Raw genomic sequence first — 22,085 nt, 5'->3', positions numbered from 1 at the left:
AGCTCCATCTGCCCCTGTCTCCCCAATGCTGGGATTAAAGATATGCACTAATGCATCTGCCCCCTTTTTTAAAATTTTAATTGGACTTTAACAACAAGTAAAATATAAAATTAAACATCAAATGAACCAAATATATAAGCAGCAGTTTTTAAACTTTCTTTTAATAATTTACTTTTATTTTATGTGTGTTGGTGTTTTCCCTGAATTTTTGTTTGTATGGGGGTATCCTAGAACTGGAGTTACAGACAGTTATGAACAGCCATGTGGGAATTGAACCTGGGTCCTCTGGAAGAGCAGTCAGTGCTCTTAACCACTGAACCATTTTTAAGAGCGTAATACTAGGTATATTCACATTGTTATACAACCAATTTCCAGAATACAGCTTTACTTTTTGAAAAAAGAGATGATCTAGTAGATATCAAAGAAAGTGAGAAGAGGCTAAAAGAATGATTGATTCTTTGGCATGAGAATTTAGAGGTCTCTTCAGATTATCAAACTGAAATTACATCCCTATGCCTGTATCATTCTTTAATTATAAATATGAGACTAATGATGAAGCTCAGTTGGTAGAGTGCTTTCCTTGAATGCACAAAGCCTGGATTTGACCCCCAGCCCCACATAAACCAGGTATGGTAGCACATGCCTGTAATCCCAATACTTGGGAACTAGAGCAGGAGGATTAGACGTTCAGAGCTGTCCTCAGCTAGTAAGTTTTGAGGCCAACTTGGAATGCATGAGATCCTATCTTTTGATACAATGGGGGGGGGGGGGAGTTGGAAGCTTTTACAAAGTGTTCTATCTGGTCCCACAACTGCTTATAAGATAATCACTCTGAGGCTTAATATTAATTATAATTCTTTGGTCAATGGCTTAGGCATATTACTGACTAGCTCTCACAATTAAATTAACCCATTTCTGCTAATCTGTGTATTACCACATGGCCCTAGCTTACCGGTGATGCCTTGGCATGTTACTCCCTCAGCAGCTATATGGTGTCTCCCTGAATCTGCCTTCTTTCTCTCCATATCTTTGTTTGGATTTCCAACCTGGATCTATTCTGGCTGGCCATTGGCCAAAACAGTTTTATTCATCATATTCACATATTCACAGCCTATAGAAGGACATCCTACATCAGTGAGTGTGTGTATGACCCTCTACATGCATGTGCACAAGCAAAGCCCATACCTCACAGAATAAATTCCATGTGAAATAAAGACATAAGTGAAAAGGTACTCGAGAAACATAAGTGATACATGTTTCAAGAAAAGAAATGACAGTTTAGAAATCAAAAAAGACATTTTATTGTAAGTAAAATCTTAATGACTTAAAAAGTAACCAAGTTGCAATGAGATCATGTTTATCTTTTGATACTAATATAATGAATTTATTTTATTTGCATAATAAGAAATTTGTTTATAACTACAGAATTTTGTTGGTTCAGTTCTGGAACTCCAACAGTATATTTTACCCTTCAGTTAACAGTGTACATCTTGGGAAACAAAGTTTTTACTGTTGTATTAACTATGTTGTTTATTTGTCACTGGTTGTTTGTTTCCCCTGAGACAGAGTTTCTCTGTGTAGCTCTGGCTAAACTTGAACTCACTCTGTAGATCAGGGTGGCCTCGAACTTGAGATCTGCCTGGTCAGGCAGTGGTGATGAATGCTTTTAATCTCAGCTCTCAGAAGGCAGAGGCAGGCGGATTTCTGTTAGTTTGAGGCCAGCCTGGTCTACAAGAGTGAGTTCCAGGACAGGCTCCAAAGCTACAGAGAAACCTTGTCTTGAAAGAGAGAGAGAGAGAGAGAGAGAGAGAGAGAGAGAGAGAGAGAGAGAGAGAGAGAGAGAGAGAGAGAGAGAGAGCTGCCAAGGCATTCGTGGTTCATGGCCTTAGAATTGCCCTGTATTTGGTGTTAGATACTGTAAGTTCTCAGAATGACATCATTTTTGAGCTAAGTAATCTACCCCTAGAAAGGATTAGACTTGCCATTCTGGCCAACCACTAAAGCTGGCTGCAGCTATTTGACAACAACATAGTGTTTATTATTAAGCATTGCCCTGGGGAAAGCTTTGTTCTTTTATCTGCCTAATTCTCTGTATCTTCATATTCAGAGCTTCAAGGTAGAATTTGCTTTAAACTGTGAGTTTGTTCCTGTTGAATTTCATGAAATTCGACAAGTGAAAGCCAGTTTTAAGAAGCTGATGAGGGCTTGTATCCCGAGCACCATTCCTACAGACTCGGAAGTGACGTTCCTGAAGGCCCTGGGAGATTCCGAGTGGTTCCCACAGGTAACATCAGGGGAAAGATATTGTGTACTCAGAGAACACCCTAAGAGGGTATACAACCAACATCTGAAAAGTCTTTATTTTCTCCCCTCCACTCCCCATTTTCTTCCTTTGTCATGTGCCCATTCATTGTAAAGGCCTCTCAGTTCCAAGAAACAGTAGGGCCTACGTGTGAGGACAGATTCTTGATCACCTAGGGTTTTTTCTCTGTGTAACTGGAAGTGTGGCATATTGTGCAGGAATGTTGATGTGCAAGGAAGTCAGTCACATGTATTCATAGCTCCTCTGTGCTGTTGTCAAGTCAGCAAGGATCCGGAACAAAAGGTGATTTCTGCATGACTCCACATGCCTTTCCCTCTGACTCTCTTACCTCTCATTTACTTCTGCCTTTCTGTGTCTCTAAATTTCAGTTTCACCCACACACCAGCCATCAATTACTAGATACTCCAAACTACCTAAGGTCTGGGAAAATTAGATATCCGTCATCATTCAGCAAATCACCCTGAAGACATTTCTAATTGAATTTTTATTGAGAAATTAAGGGAAACATGGTTTGCCAGCACACATATGCCTACATTTCTTCCATACCATAGAAAGAAAGGTATTTATGGCATACGCATTATAGGCAGTAATGCCAGTTTGGCAGAGAGCAGCGTCTCTGCAGTGAAATCTTGTCTGTGCTCATGTTCCTTCCTATCGGCAGCAAGCTCTAGCTCCTCCCATTTCTAGTTTGACAGTTTTCTTCAAGTACCCTGTCTGCCTGTTCCTCCCAGTGCTGGAGAGCAAACCCAGGCCCCCATGTAAGCTAACAGATATTTGTCTCTGAGTTACAGCTCCAGCTCCCCCAACTCCCTGTCTAATTCTGATCTGTCAAAGAGAGAGTTATTTCTCCATTGACTATGAGAAATAACCAAGAAATGTCAGCACCCAGGGCAGTGAGTATTATCAAGGCACTTAAACTACAGAGAAACATAGCCACATGTGCACTAATACGTTCTCTACCCTGAGGAGGTTCAGAATACTCTTGAGTACCCATGGAAGAAGTTCACTGGCACGTTGCTCTATCCCTAAGCTATGAGCCCCAGCCCCAAATTATCCTCACCACCCAACTCCCATCTACATTTCTGATAGATTCTATGTTCTGTTCCTTGCCAGAAAGTGGACCTGCACCAGAAATTAAATGCTAAAGATACTAGTACTGTTGTTTTACTGTGTTAGCGTATCCTCTCAAGAGCACTCAGTCTGATAGCTGTGCAGTAGGAAAAAATGAAGAACTTTCCCTGTACCTTGCTCCTGTGATTACTTAAATAACCCAGGTCTGTTTTAAATGTGTGTTTTACTTCTAAGATGAGTAATTGTGCATATTGTGTCATATCGTGCTCAAAGTATTTTTTAAACTCAAATTTGGGACATATGGTCTTGAACTCTGTACTGTTTATTATTCAGTATGAATTTTGAGTCAGTTGGCCTGGCTTTAGAAGTTAAGCTAGGCATAGTAGTGCATGCCTTAGTCCCACACTTGGAAGGCAGAGGTAGTCTACACAGAGAAACTTTATCTTGGAAAACGAAAATAAAAAACAAAAACAAACAAACATGTTAAGCTGGGGAGATGGCTCAGCCATTGGAGCCTAGGCTCACAACCACTAGGGTGAGCATAAACAGAAGTTTCTTACTATAGTACACAGTATAAACAAATAGACAGAGTTTCTCGGTGTAACAGCTCTGGCTGTCCTAGAACTCACTCTATAGACCAGGCTGGATCTGCCTGCCTCTGCCTCCCAAGTGATGGGATTAAAGGTGTGTGCCACCACTGCCAGGAAGAAACATCTTTTTTTTAACATAATTCTCTTACTATAAAATTCATCCCTTTAGAGGTTCACAGTGCAGTGTTTTATAGCATATTATCAGTGTTATACAGCAATCACATTAATGCCAGAAAACAGTGAGTCATTAAAATAGAAATTATTATGTTATAGAAAAACTAAACAAGTCCAATTAGAATCTCAGTCTTTTCTACTTTATAGTATAATAGGTCTTCCACTAATGAGGAAATAGTACAAGGCCATTTTATTACACCTCACTTGACACCTTTATTAATTAATAGCATTTATTAATTATACCTAATATGACATATATATATATATATAGTATATTTTGGATATAGTCACACTCTATTACCCTCATTGTCCCCCTCCTAATGATTTCATTTGGGACCCCCTGCTGATTCCTTCCCTCTTCCTAATTAACCTCCTTCTATTTTTATGGGTTTTTTTGTTTTTGTTTTTTGCCTTTGGTGATACAATGCATTTTGTTAGAATTGCATGGTGAGGGGGTATTTACAAGACCATGGGGACCTTATCAGTGGTTGTTCCACTGAAGAAAATGCCTCTTCCTCCCCTGGCACCCACATACCTCTCCAGTGAGGGGTTGGGCCTCAGGCGACCTTGCTCCCTCTGTGGGATAGGATGTTGATTACCCCAGTTTTGGACAGGTCTTTTGTAGGTAATCACAGTTGCTGTGAGTTCCCAAGTGCAGCAGCCATGACATCTCCAGAGGACAGGATGCCACAACATTCTTCCCTTCTTCCCGGATCTTACATGCTTTCTGTCTCCACTTCCATAATGTTCCCAGTGCTTTGGAGGATGTGGTATAGATCTTCCATTTAGGGCTAAACAGTCAACAGTCAATCTTTCTCATCACTTTTACCAGTTTAGTCTCTACAGTTACCACTACCAACTGCACACAGAAGCTTCCTGACCTAGCTAATGACAGCACTACTCTGTGGGCATGAATGAATTCTATAGAAGGCAGTTTGACGGGTAGAACATGTTTACTTAGATAAGCAACAGTAGTAGCCTTCCTACTAGAACCTATGACCTCCCTGGCCATGGGCCTTCACCCAGTTTTACAATAAGCAGACATGAATTTTTCTTCTGTGTAGCAGGCCTCAAATCCAGGCAGGTGCAATTGGTTACCCTCAGTCAGACTTGCCAGTGTTGTCGAGGGGCATTATCTTACCTGTCTAGTTGGTAGGGTTACACACAGGAACCACAGCTGACTAAGGCTATAGAGGATAATTCTTTCCCCTGCAACCTGCATAGCATAGCACCTTCAAGCAGTCTGAGCACTAGACTGATCCAGCTTGACTTCTCAGTGTTCTAAACCAGAGAGGTTAGTATCTAAAGCAGCAGGAACTGACATGTTATATTTAAGTATATCTGCCTGGGCTAAAGAGAAGTTCAAGCAGTTAAAAACATGTCCTCTTCTTGAAGATAAGCCAAGTTCCCAGCACCCCTTTTGTGTGACTTACAACTGCCCATAAATCCAGCTCTGAGTTCTGACACCTTTGTTCTCCAAAGGCACCTGCATGCGTATGGCAAACACACACACACACACACACACACACACACACACACACAAATGTAGTTAATAAAATAATCTTTTGCAAAAAAAAAAAAAAAGGAGTTGGAGAGATGGCTTGGCACTTAAGCACACTTGCTGCTCTCCCAGATTTAGTTTCCAGCATCCTCATGGTAGCTCACAACTGCCCGTAACTCTGGTTCCAGAGGATCCAGTACCTCCTTCTGACATTCACAGGCTCCTCAGGCACATGCATACTATGCCACACACCATACTCACACACATATTTATTAAATAAATAGATCTTTAAATTTGCTTATATTTAATTTGATTTGGCAAGAAATTTAACTATTTAAGCATTATGTGGTTCTTTTGCTCAAGTGCTTCATCTCATCTTTTTTTGTTTTCTGAGTTTTCTGTCCTACCCGGTTCCTGCATTCATTAAGTCCCAAAGAAATCACATAGAGGTCTACATTAGTTATAAACTGATTGGCCCATTAGCTCAGGCTTCTTATTAACTCTTATAACTTATACTAGCCCATTATTCTTGTCTATGTTAGCCACATGGCTCCGTACCTTTTTCAGCGAAGCAATCACATGCTTCTTCTGTGGCCAAGTCACGACTACAGAGGGGACTTCCTTCTTCCCAGAATTATCCTGTTCTCGTTGACCCACCTCTACTTCCTGTCTGGTTGTCCCGCCTATACTTCCTGCCTGGCTACTGACCAGTCAGTGTTTATTTAAAATATAATTGACAGAAACAGACAATTGTCCCACACCATTGTTTGATTCTTCAAAATTGATAGTGAGTCTGACTTCTGCTTCTGATCAGCTAGTGCCACATTACAGGTCCCTACAGCATGCGTAAGCTTTATAAATAAGGGAGACTTTTAATGCCATCAGAAGTAAACTGGCCAGTTATTAAAATATGTAAGTATGAACCATTCAGGACACAAGAGAAGGTTGTACAAATATCATTACCAAGCTGTTCATTGAAAATAGGAATGTTTAGGGAGTGTAGAAGACATTAGTAATACAGAGGAGCTTAATTTAGTCAGTGGTTATAGCTCATAATGCAGAGTAAACAAAATAATAAAAAAAAAGCAGCAGTATGGGACTGGAGAGAGAGCTCAGTGGCTAAGAGCACTGGCTGCTCTTCCAGAAGACCTGAGTTCAAATCTCAGTATCCACATGGCAGCTAACATCCACCAGTGCCCTCTTCTGGCCTCCACAGATAGCAGGCACCATAGCAGTACACAGACAAAAATTCAGGAAAAAAATACCCATATGCATAAAATAAAATAATAAAGAAGATGTAATCAGTAGCCTTACTAGTCACAGCTCTTGCTTAGGGCTGACTGAAACATGAGAAATAGGATTCTGACCCTGGCCTCATAACTTCAATTATTTGCATCGTTTGAAAAGTAGTTATGGGAATTGTCAGTCATTCGGTGCCCATAAAATAGATTTATCGATATTAAGAAATAAGAAACATATTTCCATATTAATCTTATATTTCCCTCCCCTGAAAAATGTAATTCAGAAACTGCTGTTTTACCTTGAGAATTGTGCTGTTGTAAGATCGTAAAGTACTTTAAAAAAACAGCATCAAGTGTTACAGCAAGCACTATAAATCTGAAATTGTTTTGAGGAAGCCAGTGGTTAAAGGCATCTGTGCTTGGACCTGATGGTGTGAATTTAACCCCTGATCCTACAAGATAGCAAGAACTAACTCCCAAGAATTGTCCTCTATCCCCCCCCCCATAACTCCACAGAACACACAGGCCTGCACTTACACACATACACACTAAAAACAAGTGAATAAATAATTCCTATTTTCATTCTATATTATACAAATTACAATAAGTCAAAAAAGACAATAAGTGCTTGCTCTAACTGTACCTTCTTTTCTCTCTCAGCTTCACAGGATAATGCAGCTGGCTGTGGTTGTATCAGAAGTACTTGAGAATGGGTCTTCGGTTTTGGTGTGTCTAGAAGAAGGCTGGGACATCACTACACAAGTAAATCATTACACATATTTCTCAGTGTTTTATATTTGTATTTCAATGTAGTTTTTACCTTTGAAGTTATTTTATATAATGACTAATGTGTATGGACAGACAAAGTCCCCTGCTAAACAGCCCCTGGCAAGCCATGTCCCTAACAGCTCTGGGTCAAGCATCAGATGTCCTCATCCTCATTAGGTACACCATACAAACTTGCAGCTAGAGCCCTTGACTAACAGTGTGCAACATGGACCACCCTCCTGGCTTTCCTCCAGTCTTTCTCTAGCTCTCTCTAAGCCTGTGTTTACTCCAGAATAAAAAAGAAAATGTGTGTGAATGTCAGCAACATTAAGACATTACCCTACTCCCACCAAAGAGTAGAATAGGTTTGAACTGATTGCCCAGTACCATAGTCAACAAACTAGCCAGTTAAAGGATTAAAATCTTAATTCTCTAAAAGAAAACATGGAGCCAAAATGAATTTGGGTTTTTGTTATTACTGTAAAGTTTTGAAATTCATTTGATTATCCATCCTGGAGCAGCTAGTCAACACATTTCCTGTTCAGGTAACCTTGCTTGTGAACTAGCTGTCATCAAAAGAAAGTTCAACAGGACTTGTTTAGCTCTAAAATTAATGAAGTATCCATCCTGCTCTTGACCTAGGTGACATCCCTGGTGCAGTTACTCAGCGATCCCTTCTATAGGACAATCGAAGGCTTCCGGATGTTGATTGAAAAAGAATGGCTCTCTTTTGGTCATAAATTCAGCCAGCGCAGCAGCTTGGCCCTTAACTCTCAGGGCAGTGGTTTTGCTCCCATCTTCTTGCAATTCTTAGACTGTGTGCACCAGGTAAGTGAAGCAAGCTTAGGATGACTTGACCTGAAGGACACACTGCTTGGTAGCTGCTGCCACAGCTCAATCATAAGACATGCTGGGATTGGAGAAGAATATTCCAGTTTCTGAAGTTAGGAATGTTGGTATGGCTGTTGAACTAACCTCCAGATAACTGCTTAGTTAGAGCATGCTCCACAAAGTGTGGACTAAACAGCAAAAGTCTGTATGTATGGCATGCCTTGAAATGCCACATTGTGGTCTTCCCAGTTTGGATATGCTCTACCACATGCATGGGCACAAGAATAAGAGCCTCAATCCCTTGAGAAATAAATAGGCCCGGCCAGGCAGGCTGATAGGATTGAGAGCCGTGCTTAGGTTAGTGAAGTAACCAAAGTGCCGCTGATAAAGAGGCCATACTGTGTGGCCCAGTCAAATGCAGAGAAGGGAGAAGAGAATAAATCATTCCCTGTTCTCTCCATCTTTCTAGACATGGCAGTTAGACTCCCTTCCTGGGTCCTTGCTCAGGATTGGAATGAAGAACAGGGTGCTACAAAATTGGCCTAGGAAAACAGCACTGATGCTGCAGCCTTGTTTTATCCACATCATCATTCTAGGAGGATATGTAGGTTCTCCCATGTCAAAAATAGCAGGGAACCTCTGAAATATGACTGGGAGGAAAGGTGAAGACAGTTTCAGAACTGAAAGTAGGTCTTCTGAAAAGGCCAACTCAGCATATGACTATATTTTGTTTTGTTTTTATTATGTTAATCATTTGCTTTTTAAAATAATAGCTTCATTGAATTCTCATTTATATATCATATAGTTGGCCTATTTTAAATGTTAAGCTCCATTTTCCATTCACAGAGTTGCAAAATTATCACCACCATTTTAAGACTTGTTTTATCACCCAGAAAACACTCTGTAGCCACTAGCAGTGATTTTCTATTCCCCTTCCCCATGCATGCATGGGGCAGTGCCTGATTGCTCTCCTCTCTTTTTGTGAAAAAGTACTATACTGTAGTCTTAGCCCGCCTGCCAAACAGGATGTGGAGCGCTGATAACAGGGGAACTTAAACTTTGAAACCCTTGCAAGAAATAACATATATGTTCTCTGTTTGAATATTTGCCTTTTTATTGTATTTTGACTCATAGACAAGGGATATTTTAGGGGATAGTTGTGCTTACCTGAGACCAGAGGAGAAAAGTGAGTCTCTTAGCTCTCACTTCTGTAGGTATGAGGATTGGGAACTGCTCTGTATCCTAATTTCAATGGTGGTAACTCGTATGTATCATGACTAAAACTAATCAAACTGATGCTTACGCCAAAGAATTTTTATTTATTTATTTATTTATTTATTTTGGATTTTTCGAGACAGGGTTTCTCCGTAGCTTTTGGTTCCTGTCCTGGAACTAGCTCTTGTAGACCAGGCTGGCCTTGAACTCACAGAGATTCTCCTGCCTATGTCTCTTGAGTGCTGGGATTAAAGGTGTGTGCCACCACCGCCTGGCTACACCGGATAATTTAAAGAAACTTTATATAATGTTTATTTAAGTAAGAAAAAGTGTAACATCTCAGTACCCTGACTTTCAGAAAGAAAACAGCAGCAGTCTTCCAGCAAAGATCTGTAAAGCTGTGACCAGACAGGCTGGGGAGCTCAGCTGTCACTAGCATTAGGGCAGAAGAGATACCCATGACATTCCAGTTCAGGAGATAGACAGTCAATTTTCCATGCTGTTTTCAGTCACATCTTTTCACTAGCCCAACTGCGTCTAGTAGTCTCAAGCTTGGGGTTTGTCTAGTATATTTTTTCCAGAAACTAACCATCCAGTCTCTTACTCTGAAAAGGGTTATCATGATAACATAAGGCAGGAAAAGACTCTGGGGTCTAGCTACTTTAGCCCCATTTCACCTTAAATACTGTTTGGGGGGCTTCTCTATCCTCAGCAGGTTAGTTAGAGTCTGAAATCAATTTCCTTCTGCAGGATTCCCACTATAGCTTTCCTCTGCCAGCCACTACCACTCTCCCTCTAGTCTCCTCGGCTTCAATATTCTGCTGAACTGGTTTTGGCCTGTTACTATGTTGTCCTTCTATCCCCATTCATTTCTGGGGTTTTGTTTGACCTGCCTTTAAAAAGTTCTTACTAGCCAGGCATAGTGATACACCATCTGTAGTTTCAGCACTCAGAAGGCAGAAGCATGAGGATACCCACAAATTATTCCACTCCAGCCAGATTTGCATAGCAAGTTCCAGGCCAGCCATATCTGCATAGTAAAACTCTAACTTTAAGGGCGTAAAATTCTTTAACATAACTACAATGAGATGTAAATTATATATATATGTAAATTATATATGTAAATTACAACATAATTACAATGAGATGTAAATTATATGCCTGCTGGATTTAGAATAAATATAATAAATGCTAAATTTTCAAAGTATGGCTATTAAAGCAAACTGGCATAAAAATTAAACTTATCATAACTATTTTTCTAAATAGGTAAAAATTAAACGTTGTATATGTATGACCTACTTGGCCCCAAATGAAAAATAAGGCCAACTTTTAAATGAAAACTCAATTGTTTGCAAGTGAAGGCTTCATGACCAACAAAATGTAACTTCAGAGTCTAAAGACTGGACTATGTATTCAGTTCTAACTGTGTCAGGTTAAAACTTTTCAACTGAAATATTATTCTTTTAAATTTTCCTGAACCTGCCTTGGATATAATAGGCCTGCTTGTTTGTTTGTTTTTTCGTTTGTTTGTTTGTTTGTTTGTTTGTTTTTTAAGACAGGGTAGCTCTGACTGTCCTGGAACAAGCTTTTGTAGACCAGGCTGGCCTTGAACTCACAGAGAACCTGCCTCTGCCTCCTGAGTGCTGGGATTAAAGGTGTGCTCCACCACCTCCCAGTCTGAAAATACCTCTTAAAGATAAGTCTTGACAAAGGGTGTGTGTGTGTGTGAGAGAGAGAGAGAGAGAGAGAGAGAGAGAGAGAGAGACAGAGACAGAGACAGAGACAGAGACAGAGACAGAGACAGAGACAGAGACAGACAGACAGACAGACAGACAGACAGACAGACAGACTGACCGACCTTACTGTAACACTTTAGGGGCTTGACCTTGATAGGTGTCAACTTGGTTAAAGGAAATTATCTTCTCTCAGAGAGAGACTGTTTATCATTTGGAAACAGAAATCTAAGTAGTTAGCAATAGTGCTCTGCTCTTGCTGACTTAATTATATGGTAGTGTTTCATCATCTCCTACACACTGGTTTGAGGCATTAGAAAAATGCCTTCTTTGAATGCCTTTCAAGTGAATAGTGTTTTACATGCCCCTTACTTTTACCAAATAATTTTAATTAGTGCTGTCTTCAGACTTTTTGGTACACAAAACAGAAGCAGGCCCAATAACAATACAAAAATAAGTTCATAATTTCATAGACACAAGCAAACTTTCCCAGGGTAAAATGTGATCCCTGCTTGTTTAACCATTTATAACACACTGAATTCAAAAGGCTGTATCTATTAGTACTAACAAAGTTACAAAGAAAACAGATGAAGCACCATTCTTAAATTAGAAATTCCTCATCATATAAAAAGCCATTGTTTATGCCAGTATATGCAGGTGTCAGATGAAGAGAAATGCTAGGTCACTGTTTCGTAATAGCAGCATCTGCAGTTTTTTTACTTATAAAAGTAGTTGACCTAACTGAAGTGATATCATGACAGGATGCTTCCTTTCCTTGAAATAATTGAGCCAAATCTTTCAAAAGAAAAATATAACCAAAACATAAAAATGAAATTTATACCTAAAATTTATTTTTAAAACACAATACCAGGGCTAGCAAACTGAGTCAGAGAGAAAAGGTGCTTCCCACCAAGGCTGAGAACACAGGTATAGTCCCAAGAGCCCATCTGATAAGAGAGCACCACTCCTGTGCATTGTCCTCTGACTTCCACATATAAACACATGTGCACATGTGTTACAGGAAGCCCACCAGAAATGACCACTCAGACAACCGTTTATAGCCAACCGAAAGTCTTTATAATAGCTGGGACTGCACAGGCAGGTATTTAGGACCCAAGTATAGCCCTGAGCATTTAGAACAAGGGGTTTTTATAAAGCAAAAAGCACATCCTAGGTATATCACTCAGCAGCTGCAGGGGGGTGTTTTGTGCAAGAAGGCAGTTTAACAGAAGCTGAAAGAAGCAGTTAGCTGGAAAGGGAGGTTTGCACAAGCAAGAAGTTTAACAGAGTGGGACCTCCGAGGGAGTAGGCCTGAGCCAGGACTTCTGCAGACCCCAGCATATAGGTCTGGGACCTCCAAGGGAGTAAGCAGGAACCAGAGACCTCTGTGGGTCTGAGCTTGAGTCTGGGACCTCCAAGGAGGTAGGCTGGAACCAGAGACCTCTATTGGTCCAGGTGTGAGTCTGGGACCACCAAGAGAGTAGACCAGAGCCAGAGACCTTTGCGGGACTGGGACCAAGCCAGGGACATCTATGGAAACAGGACTGAGTCAGCTACCTATGTCAGAGCAGGCCTGCGCAGCAAACTCCACAGAAGCAGGTACAAGGGAGCAACCACTGAGGGAATAGGCCAGAACCAGAGACCTCTGCAGGTCCGGGTGCGAGTCTGGGACCTCCAAGGGAGTAGGCCTGAGCCAGAATCTCTGCGGGTCTGGGTGCAAATCTAGGACCTCTGAGAGAGCAGACAGGAACCAGAGACTTCCGTGGTTTCAGACATGAGTCTGGGATCTCTGAGGGAGTAGGCAAGAACCAGAGACGTCTGCAGGTCCAGACCATGAATCCAGAACCTCCGAGGGAGTAGGCCTGAGCCAGGACCTCTGCCAGAGCAGGCCCATGGTAGCACCCTCAGCAGAAAGAGCCCCAAGGAAGCAATCTCTGTGGGAGCAGGCCCAAACAACCACTGACTGGTCTTGCAAACCTGGGAGCACCCAGTGACCTCCAGGAATGCGGAGTGACCAACAGGGTGACCAGAACTGTAGGAACCATCTGAGCCTTGGATACACTGGCATCTGAAAGATTGCTCACCAGAGAAACAGATAGCCCCAACTACACCAATCAGAGGAAAAAATGAGTAGACAAGGTAAGAATACACACAGCAACACAGAGTAACATGACACCAGTAAAAACTAGTGGCCCTAAAACAGCAAGACTTGAACAACCAAATACAGATCAAGCAGAAGAAAATGACTTAAAAAAATAACTTTAGGAGAATGTTTGAGGCCCTTAAAGAGAAAATGAAAATTTCCCTCAAAAAAATGGAGGAAAACACAAACAAAAAATTGGAAGAAATCAACAAATTCCTTAAAGAAAACCAAAAAAAAAGTAATCAAACATATGGAAAAAACTATTCAAGACTTGAAAACTGAAATAGAGACAATAAAGAAAACACAAGCTGAAGGAACTATAGAAACATAAATCATAAGAAAATGATCAGAAACCACAAATGCAAACCTAAACAGCAGAATACAAAAGATGGAAGAGAGAATCTCAAGCGCTGAAAACACATTAAAGGAAATAGAGTCATCAGTCAAAGAAAACATTAAATCTAAAAAAAGGTTAACCCAAAATATCCAGGAAATAGGGAAACCATGAAAAGACCAAACCTAAGAAGTTCAACTCAAAAGCCCAGAAAATATATTTAACAAATTCATAGAAGAAAACTTTCCCAACCTAAAGAAAGATATGCCTATGAAGGAAGATACGAGAAGCTTACAAAACACTAAATAGACTGGATCCAAAAAAAAGTCCCCTTGCCATATAATAATCAAAACACTTGCCCGGCGGTGGTGGCGCACGCCTTTAATCCCAGCACTCGGGTCACCACACACCGGGGAGATAGCCACCGTCGCTCCTGTGCAATCAGGGCTCAGCACCTCAGAAGGAGATGGGGGCACAGAGCATTGCTACAGCGAGGGGCTCCTGACCAAAAGCCCTGGTCGGTCTCCCGGTCTCCCGAGTTGGCTCCTCATGTCAGCCGGGGCCCTGATGACTTCAGTCAAGGCAACAGCTCAAAGAGCACACCAGCATCCCCAGAGCCAGGTGGGGACCCACAAACAGTGTGGTATGAGTATGGTTGTGTGTGACTCTTGTCATTGGATCTGCGGCTTGCAAACCCCAAACTGTCTGTGCGCCTTCTGATTACAATGGCCTTTTCTCCTGTTTGCCCAGGGTGCCAGGAAAGGATATGGAAAGGGAAATGGGGTTCCCACACAGTCATCCTATTGGTTGATGGAAACACTGTGCCAAGCCCTAAGAGGATTGCTCTCCAGGGTCTGTAACTTATCTTCTATGTCTACAGCTTCCGGTAGCTGGTGTCTAATGGACAGATCTCTTTAGCAGGGGGACTGCTTAGAATTCAGCAGCAAAACCAGTTTACACAGGAAGAGACACTACTTGAGTAGGAACACTCACTTGCAACCTGTCGACCTCCGCTAAAACACGTATGTGCACATGTGAATACATACGTGTGCACCAGGCTCACAGAGCCAAGTCCCAACTCTAGTTCTCCAATCTAAAAGCCATTGATCCTAGGGAAAGGCCTGGGCTGGGCAAACTGCAAAGATCTGCAGGGTGTTGGGAAAAGCCCAGGGCAGGGCTGGCTGTTAAACCCAGGGTGGTGGCCATCCCATTCCTAGGCTCCAGGCTTGTCCCTACAGCAGGACCAAGCTCCAGGATCAGCCCCAGGCTCTGGGCTCTGTTACTGGATTTTGAGGCTGCCCAGTGACCAGCCTTTACAAATACTGGATCTGCTAAGCCTAGGGTGTGAAGTGTCCCACCGGTGGACTGACTGGCCGGCATGGTTAGTACAGAGGGAGGGCCAAGCCATGCTCCTTTGTGATGTGGCTGTTGCACCCAGCCTTCCTTAGCTCAGATGGAATGTTGTTTATTTCTGAATAACTTTGGGGGTAGAAACCAAATTTCTTTAATATATATGTGCACACATGAATATATATATATACTTTCGGGGGCCTATTATGTTGGAAGTCATTCTTTCAGGGTCTGACCTGCTGTTTTTATATTCGGTCTAATTCCTAACATGTTGCGTTTCCTATTGTCATGGTGCTTTTTCCTGGAATGGACTGAACGATTTATTTTCTGTTTTGGTGTAATGTGCTAAGGAGGAGACAGGAGAGATCTCTGTATGTTAACAAGATCCATGGTAAGGGTGTTTGGGTTGTGTGTTAAATAGCCTTTCTTTTTGGAAGACAAAGGCAGGACCATAATAAAATGGAATGGAACCTGAAAAAAAAATTCCAGCATTCGGGAGGCAGAGGCAGGCGGATCTCTGTGAGTTCGAGGCCAGCCTGGTCTACAAGAGCTAGTTCCAGGACAGGAACCAAAAAAAAAAAAAAGCTATGGAGAAACCCTGTCTTGAAAAATAATCCAAATAATAATCAAAACACTAAACATACAGAATAAAGAATATTAAGAGCTGCAAAGGAAAAAGGTCAAGTAACATATAAAGGGAGACCTATCAGAATTACACCAGACTTCTCAATGGAAACAATGAAAGCCAGAGGTCCTGGTCAAGCATTATGCAGATATTAAGAGGCCACAGATGCCAGTCCAGACTACTGTCAATCACCATACAAGGACAAAACAAGATACTCCATGACAAAATCAGATTTAACCAATACCTGGCCACAAACCCAGCCCTACACAAAGTACTAGAAGAAAAACTCCAACCCAAGGAAGTTGACTACATCAACAAAAACTCAGACAATTGATGATCTCAGAACAGCAAGTTCCAAAGAAGGGGAAAACATACAAAATAACGAAAACTAAATTAACAGGAAATAGCAGTCACTGGTCATTAATATAAATGGACTCCCTTAATATAAATGGACTCAACTCACCTATAAAAAGACACAGGCTAACAGATCGGATACGAAAACAGAATCCATCCTTCTGCTGCATACAAGAAACACATCTCAACCTCAAAGACTGACATCGCCTCAGAGTAAAGGGTTGGGAAAAAAAATTTTCCAATCAAATGGACCTAAGAAACAAGCTGGTGTAGCTAGCCTAATACCTAACAAAATAGACTTCAAACTAAAATCAAACAAAAGAGACAAAGAAGAACATTTCATATTAGTCACAGGAAAAATCCATCAATAGAAAATCTCAATACTGAACATCTGTGCCCTGAATACAAGAGCACCCTCATATGTAAAAGAAACACTTCAAAAGCTTAAATCACAGCTGGGCGGTGGTGGTGCACGCCTTTAATCCAAGCACTCGGGAGGCAGAGGCAGGTGGATCTCAGTGAGTTCGAGGCCAGCCTGGTCTACAAAGGGAGTTCCAGGACAGGCTCCAAAGCTACAGAGAAACCCTGTCTCAAAAAAACCAAAACCAAAACCAAAAAAAAAAAAAAGCTTAAATCACACATTAAACCACACACACTAATAATGGGAGACTTCAACACTCCCCTCTCACCACCAGACAGGTAAGTCAGACAAAAAAATTAACAGAGAAATGAGGGAACTAACAGATGTTATGACTCAAAGGGATTTACCGGGATCTATAGAACATTTTATTCAAAATTAAAGAATATACCTTCTTATCAGCACTTCATGGAACCTTCTCAAAGATTGGCCACATACTAGGTAACAAAACAAACTCAACAGGTACAAAAAAAACTTGGAAAAACCCCATGTATCTTACCAGATCACCATGGCTTAAAATTAGAATTCAATAGCAACACTAGTTCCAGACAGCCCACAAACACAGGGAAATTAAACAATGCTTACCCGAAGCATCAGTGGGTTAAGAAAGAAATAAAGTAAGAAAGACTTCCTAAAATTCATTGAAAATGACTACACAACATACCCAAATTTATGGGACACAATGAAAGCAATGTTAAGAGGAAAGTTCATAGCACTAAATGACTACATAAAGAAGCTGGAAAAAAATCCCACACTGGTGACTTAACAGAACACCTGAAAACTCTAGAACAAAAAGAAGCAAACTCACCCAGGAGAACTAGATGGCAGGGAATAATCAAATTGAGACCTCAAATCAACAAAATAGCAACAGAAAACAATACAAAGAATGAGATAAAGAGTTGGTTCTTCGAGAAAATCAACATCATAGATGAACCTTTATCCAAGCCAACCAAAAAGCAGTGAGAGAATATCCAAATTAACAAAATCAGAAATAAAAATGAGGACATAACAACAGACACAGGAAATTCAGAGGATCGTCAGGTCATATTTCAAAAACCTGTACTATGCAAAATTGGAAAACTTAAAGGAAATGGACAATTTTCTGGATAAATATCATTTACCAAAATTAAATCAAGACCAGATAAGCAAATTAAATAGAACCAAAACTGCTAAAGAAATAGAAACAGTCATTAACAGTCTCCCAACCAAAAAAAAAAAGCCAAGGGTCAGATGGTTTCAGCTCAGAATTCAACAAGATTCAAAGAAGAACTAATACCTATACTCTTCAAATTGTTCCACACATTAGAAACAGAAGGAACATTGCCAAACTCTTTTTATGAAGCTACCCTGATACCCAAATCACATAAAGACATTACTAAGAAAGAGAATTACAGACCAATCTCACTCATGAACATTGATGCAAAAATAAGAAAATACTGGCAAATTGAATCCAAGAACACATCAGAACCATCATCCACCATGATCAAGTTGGCTTTATCCCAGAGATGTAGGGATGGTTCAACATATGAAAACCTGTTGATCCACCATGTAAACAAACTGAAAAATAAAAACCATATGATCATCTCATTAGATGCTGAAAAAGCTTTCAACAAAATACAACATCCCTTCATGATAAAGGTCTTAGAGCAGGCATTTCAAGGAACATACCTAAACATAATAAAAGCAATCTACAGCAAGCCAACAGCCAACATCAAACTAAATGGAGAGAAACTCACAGTGATACCACTGAAATCAGGAAGAAGATAAGGTTGTCCACTCTCACTATGTCTATTCAATATAGTTCTTGTGGTCATAGCAAGAGCAATAAGACAACAAAAGGAGATCAAGGGGATACAAATCAGAAAAGAAGTCAAATCCTCACTATTTACTGATGATATAATAGTTTACATAAGCGACCCCAAAAATTCTACCAAGGAACTTCTACAACTTATAAACACCTTTAGTAATGCAGCAGGATACAAGATTAACTCAAAAAAAAATCAGTATCCCTTTTTTACACAGCTGATAAATGGGCTGATAAAGATATCAGAGAAACATCACCATTCACAATAGCCGCAAAGAGAATAAATATCTCAGAGTAACTCTTAAGTAAACAAATGGAAGTCCTGTATGACAAGAACTTTAAATCTTTGGAGAAACAAATTGAAGAAGACACCAGAAAATGGAAAGATCTTCCATGCTCTTAGGTAGATAGAATTAACATAGAAAAAATGGCAATCTTACCAAGATCAATCAATATTAAAAGACAATGGAAAACTTTGTTTTAAAACCATTTATGTGAAGTTTGTCAGTTTTCAGCTGAATAGGAAGCAGGCAACAGTCTTGAATATACCATGAAGCCATCAGTTACAACTATTTTACCAATCTACATGGCTGAATTTTAGAGTAACCAATGTCTGGGGGCAGCTGGACCGATCCCGTGACGTCACAAGGAAGGAACCAGTCTTAAATAAGAAAAATAGCTTTTGCATTTGGGTTGGGACCTTCACAGTGTTGGCACAGTAACTGTGAGGAGGAACATGACTACGCAATGCCCATCAAAATCCCAGCAAAGTTCTTCACAGACGTCGAAAGAACAGTACTCAACTTCATATGGAAAAGCATAAAACCCAGGATAGCCAAAACAATCCTGTACAATATAAAGGAACTTCTAAAGGCATCACAATTCCTGACTTCAAACTCTACTACAGAGCTATAGTACTAGAAAACAGCCTGGTACTGGCATAAAAACATACAGCAGGGCCAATGGAACAAATCAAAGTCCCAGATATTAATCCATATACCTAAGAACACCTGATTTTTGTCAAAGAAGCAAAAACTATCAAATGGTAAAAAAAAATCTAACAAATGGTGCTGGCATAACTAAATATCAAATGTAGAAGAATGAAAATAGATCCATATCTATCAGCATGCACAAAACACAAGTTCAAATGGATCAAAGACCTCAACATAAAGCCAACCACTCTGATCCTCATAGAAGAGAAAATGGGACGTACACTTAAATACATTGGCACAGAAGACCTCTTCCTAAATATAACCCTAGTAGCACAGACGCTGAGAGAAACAATTAATAAATTCTCCTGAAGCTGAAAAGCTTCTGTAAAGCAAAGGACATGGTCAACAAGACAAAAAGACAACCTACAGAATGGGAAAAGATCTTCACCAACCCCACATCAGACAGAGGTCAGAACTTCAAAATATACAAAGAACTCAAAAAATTGGACACCAAACGACCACATAATCCAATAAAAAAAAATGGAATACAAACCTAAACAGAGAACTCTCAAAAGAGGAATCTAAAATGGCTAAAAGACACTTAAGGAAATGTTCAACATCCTTAATCATCAGATAAATGCAAATCAAAATAACTCTGAGATTCCATCTTACACCTGTAAGAATGGCCAAAATCAAAAACACTGATAATAACTTATGCTGGAGAAGCTGTGGGGTAAAGGGAATACTTCTGCATTATTGGTGGGAATGCAAGCTGGTACAGCCCCTTTGGATGTCAGTGTGGTGATTTCTCAGAAAATTAGGAAACAGCCTTCCTGAAGACCCAGTAATACCACTTTTGAGTACATATCCAAAGGATGCTCAATCATGCCACAAGGCCATGTGCTCAACTATGTCCATAGCAACTTTGTTTGTCATAGCCAGAATCTGGAAACAACCTAAATGCCCCTCGACCAAAGAATGGATAAGGGAAGTGTGGTACATTTACACAATGGAGTATTATACAGCAGAAAAAAGTAATGGCATCTCAAAATTTTCAAGCAAATGGATGGATCTAAAAAACATCATATTGAGTGAGGTAACCCGGATCCAGAAAGACAAGAATCATATGGACTCATCAGTGACTTTTAGACTTAAATTAAAAAAAAAGCCAGCCTACAGTTCACAATCCCTGAGAACCTAAACTACAATGAGGACCCTAAGAGAGACATACATGGATCTAATCTCCATGGGAAGTAGAAAAGGACAAGATATCCTGAGTAAATTGGGAGCATGGGGACCATGGGAGAGGATTTAAGGGGAGGGAGAGAAAGGGAGGGAAGCAAAGAAAAACGTATAGCTCAATAAATTCAATAAAAATGATTAAAAAGTAAAAAGAAAAAGTTTAACAGAAACTTGGAATAGTTACCTGGGGCATCTTGACCTCTGATACTTAAAATAAAGTTGGGTAATTTTCCGTGGGAGTCTCCATGAAGGAGATCAATTTCTAATTAAACCTAAAATGACCTCAGCAAGAATACAAGATGGAGGAAACTCTGCACTGTCCTGCCCTTTCACACCTCCACAAACATATATACTAAAAAGATAAATGTTTTTTAAAATAATTATTAATTTTTAAAAACATAGTACCAAAGGGGAAATATGTATAATATGAATGAAAATATGAAGTACAAGAAATTATCCTTTTAATTCAATCGTTGAGCATGTCCTAGAACCTTTTCATGCTGTCCCTCTTTGAGAACCTACCAGTGCTGAATGTGCCTTCAGAGTTTATTTACATTGTAAATTGGCTCACTCTCGCCTGATGTAGTCATGTTCCTCCTCACAGTTACTGTGCCAACACTGTGAAGGTCCCAACCCAAATGCAAAAGCTATTTTTCTTATTTAAGACTGGTTCCTTCCTTGTGACGTCACGGGATCGGTCCAGCTGCCCCCAGACATTGGTTACTCTAAAATTCAGCCATGTAGATTGGTAAAATAGTTGTAACTGATGGCTTCATGGTATATTCAAGACTGTTGCCTGCTTCCTATTCAGCTGAAAACTGACAAACTTCACATAAATGGTTTTAAAACAAAGTTTTCCATTGTCTTTTAATATCATGAGTTCTAAAGCCTTATATGACGGGCTAGCATAGTACAAGATACACTGTTAGTCCTTCTTAAATCTTACTTTGTAAGGTCTTTTTTTATTTTCAAGGCAGAGTTTTTCTGTGGTACAGTCCTGGAACTCAGTCTGTAGACCAGGCTGGCTTCGAACTCACAGCAGTCCACCTGCCTCTGTCTCCCGAGTACTGAGGTTAAAAGTGTGCACCACCACCACCCAGCTACTTAATTGTCATTAGTGTGTCTTAGACCATAGGTCTCACATAATCCACTGCACACTCTAGTTTCCTATCCCTTCTCACCTGAGAGCACAATCCAGGTTTGTTGCAGTGTATTCCCAAGGTGCTGATACTGCTCAAGTATCATTGTAGTATTTTTTATTTTATTTTTTAATTGAGCTATCCATTTCCCCCACTTCCCTTCCTTCCCATTGTAGATTTTTTTTAAATAGGTCTTTTAAGTTTTACAAAAAACCTAATGGCACATGGACAAAAATATCATTCGTAGTGGTTTCTTAGGAAGTTTTCAAAATTCTTCTCCTAAGCATATTAAATATC

At 40.2% G+C, this 22,085-nt stretch overlaps 1 protein-coding gene across 3 annotated transcripts in view; it reads left to right on the top strand.

Annotated features, from left to right (window-relative positions):
• Sbf2 (SET binding factor 2) overlaps nucleotides 1-22,085 on the top strand; it is a 395,017-nt gene that overhangs the window by 355,131 nt on the left and 17,801 nt on the right. For all 3 annotated transcript variants that reach the window (XM_075971874.1, XM_075971873.1, XM_075971872.1), the window contains 3 exons: nucleotides 2,108-2,284; nucleotides 7,561-7,662; nucleotides 8,311-8,496. In XM_075971874.1, the coding sequence (XP_075827989.1) occupies nucleotides 2,108-2,284; nucleotides 7,561-7,662; nucleotides 8,311-8,496 (465 nt within the window). The remainder of the gene's footprint in view (nucleotides 1-2,107; nucleotides 2,285-7,560; nucleotides 7,663-8,310; nucleotides 8,497-22,085) is intronic.

This window comes from Microtus pennsylvanicus, chromosome 5 (genome assembly GCF_037038515.1).
Source record: "Microtus pennsylvanicus isolate mMicPen1 chromosome 5, mMicPen1.hap1, whole genome shotgun sequence".
NCBI classification, from domain to species: domain Eukaryota; kingdom Metazoa; phylum Chordata; class Mammalia; order Rodentia; family Cricetidae; genus Microtus; species Microtus pennsylvanicus.
The sequence above is the reverse complement of the archived record's forward strand: the minus strand, read 5'-3'. Positions and strand labels throughout refer to the sequence as shown.